This window comes from Pleurodeles waltl, chromosome 6 (assembly GCF_031143425.1).
Source record: "Pleurodeles waltl isolate 20211129_DDA chromosome 6, aPleWal1.hap1.20221129, whole genome shotgun sequence".
Lineage (NCBI taxonomy): Eukaryota > Metazoa > Chordata > Amphibia > Caudata > Salamandridae > Pleurodeles > Pleurodeles waltl.
This window is the reverse complement of record NC_090445.1, coordinates 1,307,818,757-1,307,830,971: the sequence shown is the minus strand read 5'-3', so window position 1 is coordinate 1,307,830,971 and position 12,215 is coordinate 1,307,818,757. Positions and strand designations below refer to the sequence as shown.

At 39.9% G+C, this 12,215-nt stretch overlaps 1 protein-coding gene across 3 annotated transcripts in view; it reads left to right on the top strand.

Annotated features, from left to right (window-relative positions):
• The window catches only part of GRID1 (glutamate ionotropic receptor delta type subunit 1), a 2,731,706-nt gene extending 2,719,731 nt beyond the window's left edge, over window positions 1-11,975 (top strand). For all 3 annotated transcript variants that reach the window (XM_069240587.1, XM_069240588.1, XM_069240589.1), the window contains one exon: window positions 10,966-11,975. In XM_069240587.1, coding sequence (XP_069096688.1) covers window positions 10,966-11,394 — 429 coding nt within the window. In that variant the 3' untranslated portion in view covers window positions 11,395-11,975. The remainder of the gene's footprint in view (window positions 1-10,965) is intronic.
• The last annotated feature ends 240 nt before the right edge of the window (window positions 11,976-12,215 follow it).

Genomic DNA, 12,215 nt, shown 5'->3' with positions numbered 1-12,215 from the left:
TTAAATGTTGCTATTGCAAAATTCAAAGGGAACATGGGCTGATCCTGTGAAAGACAAACACACACTAGTACTGCCATGAATTTGACTATTGGTGTTATTGATGGGGGATTCCTATTGTGAGCCAGAAGATCTGGATTCAGCTGATGGCATACATCAATAATAGTGTGCCTATTGAATCTGATTAATTTGATTATATCCCCTCTTCTGTGGTGTCAAGAACTGTAAATGTAAAAATGGGATTGAGCATTTGGGTTGTAATGTTTTTGAAAACTATCACAAACAATTCTTTATTACAATTTAATAAAAATCCTAGTTTTGAATTGTTATGTTTTTTTTGTCATTTTTAAAAGATGCAAGAAACATTACCTACGTGGAATGTATTTTGAATTAACAATAATTTTGGTTATTTGCATTTTACAATGTGTGATGGAAGGTAAAAAATAACCAAAATTACGTTTTGATTTTATTCAATAGACCTAGGCACAGGATGAAAACAAAAACCCAAACAAAAAATTAAAAAGTCATTGAGGGTGAATGAAGCTCTTATTGTAGAGCCAAAATGTTTGAAATCCAAAGCACAAAATACATCTGGCATCAAAAAGTTAACTGTCCTCAGAAAAATAGTATACAGAGTGAATGGTAGTCACACTGGAGGAACTTAGGTTCTTCATCTCTTGCTGGTGGGGGTCTTGCCATCCTCTCCTGATGGTCCGGATGAATGCCCCCTCCAGAGGGGGGAGGTGGATCCACAGTTGCAGGGACTGAGGTGGGTGTAGCTGTCTCCTCTTGTGTCAGGGCCTCCCTTTCTGTGGCTGAACCAGATGTGGTTGGCCCAGATGTTGCTGGTCCATAGAAAGGAGAAGATGTTGCTGCAACATGCCTGCACATATGTGTAAGGATATCATGCAGCACCCTAGTCAGGGTGCTCAAACTGGAGTTTAGATTCTCCTTCTGTACATTGTGCTCCCTTAGCAACTGCTTCATGTCCCAGAGCTCTATAAGGATTTGGCCCATCATGTCTTGAGGCAGATGGAGGAATCACAAGACATGGTCGATGGTGGCCTGGGTGATAGTGAACCCACTAGCCTCATTTTTCTGGCCCACAGATTCCCTCCCATGAACCCTAACCTCACTACCCAGTGCCCTTGACGCAGTGTGCCCTATCCCACTGGGACCTGGCTTAAATGGTGCTGGTGGTAGTGTTGGAGCAACAGCAGCCAAGACTGGGGTGAGAAAGATTGGGCTGATGTGCCTTTGGACACAGGAAGTGTAGGTATCCATAGGCTGAGGTGTGGTAACAGGTGGGGTGGTAAGTATGTAGGTGTGGGCTGAGTAAGACTCACTTAAGCTGTCTCCCCAGGCAGACTAGATGGACCAGGCAGCCCCTCACCATCCAGACTTGCAGAAGTGGCGTCCTCTCTGAAGGCTTGTTACTGGTCTAGAGTGGAGGTATCCTCAGTGACAGATGGTTGTCCACGTACTCTTGGTGTTAGACCTAAAATGGATTATAAAAAAATTGATAATAAAATTATTGATTATACATCAAATGGGTTTGAAGCAACTTAAAAAAATGAAAGAACAATTAAACCTTTCAGTGATATTATGATCAATTACACAGTTTAACTTACACACTTAAAAAAACAGGTAAAGATATGTCCTGAAAAGAACACGATTAATTGGAAAGTGTACAAAAATATACCAAGCAATCAACACAACACAGTCAAGAGGAGAAATGTGAAATAAACTATTCCAATGCCTAGCAGGCTAAAATTCAGACTATTTCAGAACTTAGAAGGATAAATAGTATTTGTCATCATGTAAACATTGCAAAGAACATTTATTGTCAGTACACGTTATATTCAGATTACAACATAACATATATGAAATCATTTAAGTCAGCACACTTTAATTTGTGAAACCAATTACATAAATTCAATGAAATTTGAAAGAAAGTGACAACATGCAAAATGTAACAAACTAATGGCATTTTAATACACAGCGTAAAATAGACATTGATAAATTCATAGCACTTTAACATATGCACATGTGTAACAAAAATAGAAGGACCAACATCACATTACAATATTAATTTCACTAATAGAAATGTTTTAAAAACTGACTACACTGACCAAATTTCTGCTTGAAAATGGAAAGGCAAAGGATCATAGTCTGACATGGAGTGTGTTTTATAGGGTGGTATGTAGGTAAACTAAATTAGCCAAAACACAACAGGTGGGTGATGTTAGCATCCGTCCAATTGTCACAGGAATGGTACATTGTTGAATGTGTCCCGCAACAGAATCCTCTATAGGGAACCCACCACTAGGACCATACCAGCACAAATGTGAAATCTAGATATGCTCGGTGTAATCCCACCAACCTGATGGCAACAGACTAATATTCGCCAGGAGAGGAGTCCACCATTGATAAAAACCCTATTTAAGTCTAATTAGACATCTCCTTGACTGTGACTTGAAATGCATAGGTGTTATGTGCATTTCTACAGCTGGAACTGTGCAAACTGCATGGTTGCCATCTTTGCTGATCACTCTGAAATGATTGAACTAAGTTATTTCTGAAATCTAAATTTACTTCAGTTTTTGTTAACCATGTGCTCTTGGCAAAACAGTACAAATTGTTTTTATGATTTCTTTCTGTGGCTGCTAATTAGAGTAGTGTCATACTTTATTACAGTGATATATTGTTTTACGTGACAGCTACAGACAGCTTTAGCTGTCTCTAGGCAGACCTAGCGACCTATTGTTTCCAGTTCATAACATATACATAGAATGATCTTTTGAACAGCCTCTAGCTTTTTCCAACTAGATTATTTGCTCCTGATGTGATAGATTTCCTCCCTATTCTTGTATTTGTACAACCCAGGAACATTTCAGTCTCACAATGCTTGGATTGAATGAGCTGTGTACTTCCACTACATGCTAAGAGGGATTAAAAATAAAAAAATCTGTAAGCTCTTCATGAGAGCGCATGTGTGCTGTTCATGCTCTTCAACTGTTCTACTCTTTACCTCTCCACATTATCCAAGGATGTCTTCTCTCTTCCACTGGTTGTCGTCTTCCCATGCAGCTGGCATTGTCCTTTGTCTTCACAGCTGCTGATGGTTTCATTTTACCTTTACCAGTTTCTCTCTTTGCTTGCAGACATCATTTTCCCTCCATTTTCAGCTCATCTGCAGGGCTCGTCCATTGTTATTCAGAGCATTGGTGAGCAAACTCGTCATTAAACATTAAACAAAATGTACAGCACACTAATGCCTGTGCTGTAACTCAAACTCATGAGGTATAGTATTGACTAGTACTCCTTGTTATATGCTGCAGGTTTATGACATGTTCACCCACAATGCCTTTTTATTGGGCCTGTTCTTTCCCTGCTTTCCTATTATACTGATATTAAGTAGCTCTTTGTTAGTTTGCTTTTTGATAATTTGAGACTGGCAGTGGATGTTCTTACATAGGAAAGAAGTCAGTAGTCAATTGTCATTATAAGTATGTCAGTACCTTAAACAGTTGGTACCTATAGAAGGAACTCTGTATTGAAATTAAGGGGCAGAGTTCCGAACACTTTGCACCAGGTTTGCATCAAAAAAGTGATTTCTGTTTTTCTAGATGAACAGTAATAGGCAGGAGGGAGGTAGTTCTGGTAACATATTTATTTTTTAATGCTTTAGGCAACTATAGGAAAGACAGCACATTTCTGTGCATTCTGAGCTCGTGTTTTTTTTAAATCTAACTTTTATTAAATTATTTCTAATATATTGTGTGACAAATATCTAACTGCTTTTTGGTATCATAACGGATAAAGTAACCCCTGCCAAATATTATAAGGATTTCGCAAGTCACCCTCATAAAGGAACTCTTTCTTTGGCCTTCTTTTTCTACATGGTCATGGATCTCCTCAGTGACTTTCAATATCCTTACTAAGTATAGCAGAGAATACTTTATCCCGTAATTAATCTTATGCTGCAATTTCAATTCAAAGTTCATAGAATATATGGGACGAGCTCTGTATTTTGTTGTAAAGACTGGAGCTATTGTATTGTGCTAGTATTTATATAGCAGTCGTTCAAAGGCCTCCCAAAGTGACAGGACAAAAGTCACTTTTAAAGGCATCTATTGATTCATTTTGAATGATTAATATTGTTTATGTATAATGATTTCTATTTTTCACACTCAGTAGAAACCAGTCATACATATCTAAATTACAACTGTAAAAGTACCTACAGCAACATAATTTTCAACTCTGTACCCAGAATCGCTCTTTTCAATATAGTTAAATCAGCATCTTACATGTCCCAAAGCCATATAAGTATTTGTGAATGCATTTCCAGCCTGGCATTCAAGCAGTATGAAAAAGAAACTTGGTCTAATTTAGATTTTGGCAGATGGGATACTCTGTCACAAACATAAGTGATATCCCATCCATTATATTACAAGTGTCCTAGGATTAAATGCACTTGTAATACAGTAGACAAGATATTCATCATGTCTATGATGGGGTATCCCATCCTCCGAATGCTTAAACAATATTGAAATTAGGTTTGAGAAAAATGATTTTAAGCAAAGTGTTCATCAGATTGATTAATTTGTTGAAACATATTAACAGCAAATTTTCAACTCTACCAACAAGAAAAAAATTACAGTCACGTTTACCAGAAGCTTTATCCCATTTATCCCTGGTACCAGTAAACAAATTAGTATAAGGGCCCAAAATTCCTTTCTGATAGTGTATCTTTTTAAACGTTAAAAAGAGTTCCTCCTCACTATTTCCAGGATTAAAAGAAAATAGACCAAATCTGCACTTCCAGCATACACGTTCACTGTTAGACTTGGCATCCTTGGCATGGTCTCCTCTACCAATGTGTTTTATATGTCCTGACAGTGAAATACTGCCAAATTTGGTTTTCACTCTGCAAGGCCTATCTCTCTCATAGGTGACATGGAGGCTACCTTTAAACATGATTAAAGTGTAGATTCCCTTTGGGAGCAGATGGACATGTGGAGTTGGGGTCTCTGAACTCACAATTTAAAAATACATATTTTTGTAAAGTTGGTTTTGAGATTTTGTGTTTGAAAACACCACTTTGAGAAAGTAGGCATTTTCTTGCTCAGGCCATTCTGTGACTCAGCCTGTTTGTGGATTCCCTGTCTGGGTCAGTTTGACAGTTGGGCTGTTTGCACCTCTCTCTAGACAGTGACACAAAGGGAGCTTGGGTGTTGCCTGCATATCTTGATGAGTCATCTGTGCTAGGAGGGAGAGGAGGAGTGGTCACTCACACCTAAAAGGGCTGTGCCTGCCCTCACACACTGCAGTTTCCAACCCCCTGGTGTGTGTCTGGGGCCTGACCTGGGCAAGGCAGGATCTCACAAACAAGAAAGACTTTCCTTTGAAGTAGGCCTACTTCAAAGGCCAAAATGGGTATAAGAAGAGCACTTAAACCCCTGAAAATTAGATCACTTCTGGACATCAAGAGGAACCTCTGCAAGGAGAAGAGCTGAAAAGCTGAGGAGAAGTGCTACCCTGCCTGTGACTGTGCTTTGTGGAGCTATACTGCAGTTGCTGCTTCTGCCTGTGAAAGGGGACAAAGACTGGACATTTTTGTGCATTCCTGCTTGTGAAGAAATCTCCAAGGGCTTGACCTGAGCTTGCCTCCTGTTGTTGAAGTCTCAGAGCCATCAGAGACATCCCATTCCAGAACCTGAGGCTCCTGCCTTGCCAAGTGGTTCCCTATCCAGTTCCTGGGCCCTTGAAAGGTGAAGCTGGCAGCCAAAGACTGAAAATCACCCACAGACTGCCATCTGGGGAAATTTTCAACGCACCTTCCGAGATGCAGCTAAAAAACGATGCGTCGCCGGCTTCGCAACTGAAATCTTGCTCCACCTGCTTCACGGCTGGAAGATCAACGCACGTGGCTGGAGAAACAATGTGCAACACCCGCTGACAGAGAACGTCGCAACCCCACATAGCGCGGTATTGTGATACTGTGCGACCGGATTTTCGACGCAAACCTCACTGGGCGCGTAAAACCAACGCAAAGCCTGGCCAGACCTGAGGTGCCTGTCCAGATCTATGCATCGCTCTCCCACGGAGAGGAAAAATTACACGCTAACCACACTGGAGGAGGAGCAACGCAACGTCCTAGACTCTGGAGTTAAGCCTGCCTGCTTGTGCCATGCTACCAAGGGGGTTAGCCCAGGTTAACTGAGGGTGATTCGCCTTAACCCTGACTAGAGTGAGGGTCCGTGCTTGGACAGGGGGTAACCTGACTGCCAACCAAAGACCCCATTTCTAACATTCACAGTCTTATTTCTAGCGTATTATATGTGCTAGCATTTTCATGTAACCATTGCATTTTTTTTACCAGTCTATTTACCTGGTCCAAAATAAGCCTCACACTCAAAAGACAGTGTATAAATCAAACTATAATATTTGTTTTACAAGACTCTCAAGACCCTGTGCCAGTCTTTAAAACAACTTTTGTGACCTCACACTACTGGATATACACAGATACAAACCTTTGTTTACTGCATTTTTAAGTGTAGTACTGTGTGCTGGACATCGCTGAAGAAAGCAACAAATGCTAGAGCCTTCAGGTCATAGCTGAAGGTACAGTCCAGTTGACTATGTGCGAAAGTTGAGTCTGCACAGCGAGTGGCTGAAGGCCATGCCCTGAACCTAGTGGGTATAACCAATGACTGTGAGAAGGGATCTGTGGTGGGCAGGTGGACCAGGTGCAGGGAATGGACCAAGATGGCACAATACAACTTGGGATGTGTGTAATTTTGATGAAGAGATATTAAATTCTATTAGACCTCTTTGCATGGTTTATATATAGTGTACACTTTCACAGTTGTGTACACTTTTTGTGTGACTGATGTTTGTTAGGCCTATTCTGGCATGTATATTTATTGCAAAGTGCATCTGCAGTACTTGTGTTGTGATTGCAACAAGTTAATTCTCCAGGTTCTGAATTTTGATGGTCAATCATGTCACTTTTTATGTTGAAGAGACAGTCAAAAAACAAACCTTGTGCAGGAGAACTACAGATTTTCAACCAAGAAGAATATTTATGTGATATACACATAATACTAATATTTCTTGCATGATCAAGGTGTAGTGCACATAAATGAAACTATGTGAATTTGCACAGCTCTAACTACAATGCAAGTTTATTGGGCCCAGCCAAGTGTCATAACTAGTGGGTTCTGTTTGCCTGGGAACTGGACTCAGCCCAAGGCCACGTAAATAGGCTTTGTGGTATTAGAGCTAGGCATGGAACATATCTGAATGTCATGCCCTACACTCATCACCTAAAGTAAGGAGACTAATGACAACTAGAAGACAAAAAGCCACATTTTGTGCTTAGCAACTATGGTGCAAAAGTCGAAGGTAGCACTGTTTCATGATCTAGGGGCAAAGTGTCCAAGGGCCTGATAACAAGTGCAGTGGTCCTACAAGTGCTGTATCCACAGTCTGACTGCCGCATCCTTGGTGATCTGACCACCAGATGTCGATGCTGATGGTCAGACCACCACAAGACCTCTGCAACCACCAGGATCATAGATCCTGCAGTTGCGGCAGTACGGAAAGCCATGGTCAAGCATGGTGGTACTGATGCCTGCACCGCCGTGCTGTTCACAACTTGCCTTTTCACTGTCCTTTTTATGGTGGGGACACTGCCATAAAAAGGGCGATGGAAAGGTAGAGGCGGGCCGCTAGTGGGTGCCCTGCACAGCCCATGCCCATGTCTTGCGCAGTGCAGAGGTCCTCCTTTCAGCACTGTCAGAATGCGCACTGTTTGCAATGGCAACAGTGCGTATTCCGTATACCGTACAGTGACATTGGCCTTGGCTCGCCCTTAGAGCTGAAGCCAATGCTGCTGCACTGTCTCTGCCATCCGGCCCCGAGTGAACATCATGAACTCCTGACCGCCTGCTTGATAGCATCCTCCAGACCGTTGTCTTAGCGGTCCGATCGTCAGACTGCCAAGTTTGTAATCAGGCCCCAAGTGCTAAGAAAGATTGAAGACCATTTCTAGAACAGTGGCTCCACGTGGCATGGTGAAAGTCCATTCTTTCTTGGATTTGGAATCATAACATTCCACCAAGTGAAGGTTATCCAGGGAATGTGCCTGTGTTTATAACAATGTATTCATAATTAAACCATCTTAAAATGTGAGTGAGTTATGTGTTTAGATTCCTTGTTCCCAGCTGAATAAGGTATTGTCTGGAAAAGCTTTATTCAAATATTTATCTGTTGCGACATGAAAGATACGCCCGCTATTTCAAACTTGTGTTGCTCTTTGTGGGGGTTTGGGATATGGTGAGAGTTAAAGTCAGAATGCACAAATAACTCTGTTAAAGCGTTGTTAGTTGTGTGAGACAGTGTGTCCACTGAGCTAAATTCTAAATCCTTCTGAAGTAAGTGCTCAGGGATTAATGACTCAGCCCCTGATCGGGTTTTACCGCTTCCAGATTAATGTAGTTTCCTACAATGCTTAAGCAAACATAGGACAATAAGGATCCAGTGGCATCTAGTGAGCCATGTGCTAAATTTAAAAACTGTCCACCTTCCTGTTCTATTGTCATAGCCTCTCTGCTGGAAACATAAATAGGTAGTTGAACCTCTCCAGTTCTGAGAAGCAGAAGCTAATCTATGCAGATGATAAGCAAAATTGATATCCAAGTCAAGCAGTCATACTCTGAACTTTCTTTCAAAGGGTAAGGAATATCTCAGCCATTGAAAGGTGCAGGATCAAGTCAGGTGCTGATATAGGGGAACTCAGAGAAAAACTGAAAAATACCATTTAAATGGGGAATGGGAGGCAATGAGACATATTTTAAGATGGTATCTAATATGACCTCTGACACCAACATCTGGAAGGAGAGGTGATGGGTTATTCATCTCTATGCTCAAGTGTTATTTGATTCACAGAATCGGGTGTGCAGACTCCCTACAGAAAGGAAAATGTTGCAATACTGTTAGATTAATTTTGAAATATGTTAATAGAAAGAACAATAAGTATTGTGCACTGCTCATTACATAAAGTGGATTACATACCTAATCAAAATTCAAGGCCCTTTTCAGAAATCATTAAGGCCATGAAGGAAGTCATTACCATTTTAAACATCAGTGTCTTGGAGTCAAATACAAATTTCAGAGGTATGCTGATCTGACACACATATTCTAGTGGTTATCAGCCCATAATCATAAAGTAACTTTTTTATCTTTAAAAATTAAATAATGCAGAGAACATTACATTAAATAGATCGAACATGTAGCTTCCTAAATCAGGAAACTCCCCATGAGGAGCATTCAAGTTTATACTCAGGTCAAGGGAAGGGGCTAAGATATTTTTTTCTATTTAGGGAAAATATGGCTACCAATACTCTGGACATGACCTCACCTTGTTGGAAAAAGGGTTGTGTTAATGAAAAACTGGTCGTGTTTAATAAATACACTGAGTACGTAGTCTGAGTACCAACCTCTGGATCTGGGATCCTTGTCAGCTCTAAAGGAAACTTGTAGACTCTGATTGAGTTGGCAGTCATGATGATAGAAACAGGGTAGGTTGAAAATAACTTCTTCCACATTGTTAACATATTCTTCTGCATTATTATATGTAGCTCTCTTCAAATTAAGAGGATAAGACTGTAAAGAGAAAGTGTGACAGATGTAACAAACATTAAAGTTATGATCGATGAACAGTTCAATGAAACATGGATATTCTCAATTTGTTCTTAAATTGCCTCTACTTACACGAAGGGCATGATTTAAAGTGGATTGTAAAATTTCAGTCTCTGCAGAAACTCTTTATGCAGGGATTGTTATTCTGTGGTTATTACTGCAACCCTGCAATTTTCTCATGGTAAATTCATCAGGTCAAAAGTGTTGTTTCTTACAGGTGAAGACAAGAATTACATTCAATTATATGTGGAATTTGTTGTGGATACAACCATATTCCACTGGCCAGTCTTCATCTTTTTGATGAAACCCAAATTAGTGGTTTTATTGCAACCTGTCTATTCCTCACCCCACAATATCTTTGATTGCATGTTGTGGTAAGTACCTCACCCCTAACTGCCTCACTTGTAATTGGGGTCTAATAATATAGTAGCTTTCAAAAATCAAATAGCAAGCAGAATTAAAAATTATAACTTCAGGATTGACACTAATTGTATGAGGGAACTCAAGAGCAAGTTGCATACTTGCCTAGGTCGTCCTTGCTATGCCATAACATTTCTGTAGGCCAACAGACAAGTAGACACATCATTATACACACATATTGAAAATAAGCAAGCGAATTAGGGTTAATACATTTTACAGTAGGTATAAAATGCCCTGCTGATATCCAGAGCTCACCTAATTAGTCTGGAGGGTTAGAGGACTCTTCTATTTTAGGAATCAAGGGCTGAGGGGTGACTGGTGAACTAATCTGCCTAAAATAATCACTCTTTTATTTTAGTCAACAATTTCTTTAAATCATTATGGTCCAACACATGGTAGCGATTAGTTCTTAAAGTCCACTAAGTTCAAAAAGATGAGTATGAATGACTTATTTTTGAGCACCCCTGGTCTGTTCCTTAATAACATTAGTAAGCAATGAGTACTCCTGGCGTATCCCTGATTTCCTCCTGGAATATAGGAGTTAACCAGGTGCACTGCAAGAGTAAGTCACAGCAACATCTTTGTGAATCGGGCCCCAAAACACTTTTTTAGTCAAGATACCCTTGTTGTCTTTAGCTTATTTAATTATACTTAACTTATAAAAGATTAGGCTCACAAGATAAAAACAGTTGCTTTACAATGGATACACTTACCACAGCTAGCATAGTTTGTTAATAGAGTCATTGTTGCTTACAAAATATTTTGTTCAGGTGAATTGATAACATTCATAGCATCTGATGGATCTCATTCGTATTGTTTTTCTATTCTTTTTCTGAAAAGGATAAAGAAGTAAATTTGGAGCAGGTACACCGGCGTATGAACAGTTTAATGGATGAAGACTTAGCTCACAAGCAGATCTCTACTGCTTCCATTGAAATATCTGCCCTGGAGATCGGGGGCATGCAGTCAAGCCAGACCTTGGAGCCAGTCCGCGAATACCAAAACACTCAGCTATCAGTGACCACCTTTTTGTCGGAACAATCAGGCCATGGCAGTGGTAGGACATTAACCTCAGTCAGTGGAAGCAACCTCCCTTTGCCACTTAGCAGCTCTGCCACAATGCCCTCAATGCAATGCAAACACAGATCACCCAACGGAGGACTGTTCCGCCAAAGCCCTGTAAAAACACCCATGCCGATGTCATTCCAGTCCATGCAAGGGGGAATAATTCCAGAATCCATCGAGCCTTCTCATGGAACATCCATATAATTCCACTCCACCAGCAGAGCTTTTTATTACAATGTAAAGAAAAAAATAATAAAAAAAACTCTTACATTTTTCTTGTACATAATCTGTAAATATTGAAAGAATGGAGTGGGGTAAAAGTGTATTTTGAATATTCCCAATTTTTGAAGTCAGTTACAAAAAGTATGAATGACTTTGTAAATTTTGTCTATATGAATAAAAAAGGCAAAACAATTGTGATCGTTCTCAAGTGCCAAAGAAGACCTGTTACTGGGACTGAGGGCAGTGTATAACGTTACTTTCTTCATGGATTTTCTCATTTTGTTTTATATTTCAATAATTTTTATTCGCTAGAGAGTTTACCATTCGTTCTTGTCAAGTCAGTCACTGCTCAGCACTTCCCTGTAACCCTGTCAGAAACGGCCGCTTGGAAAATGAAACAACCAACGTTACCGAAAGCGAAAAGGAAAACTTTTTGGAAAAAAATGGAAATTAAAAAAAAGAAAGAAACTGAACTCTCATTTTAACAAGAAAGGCTTTGGGACTAAAGCTCTACAAAATTTATAGGCTAAAGCACTGGTTTATTAAATTGTATTTTATGTGTAATTTGCAGTGTGTCTGTTGATTTAACCTCTGGAATACATGCTTTTTATGTTGTCTGATGGGAAAATGCAGGTTTGTAGGTTTTTATTAATGCCATTATGCATTGTATGCAATCACTGTTTCATGTTCAGCAGAACTGAACTATTGAATGCACCAATGGTATGCAAAAGGAAGGGATATTACATGCCTTAAATAGTGTGTTAGAATTATCAACTCTGATGCTCATTGTGCAGCCATTTTAC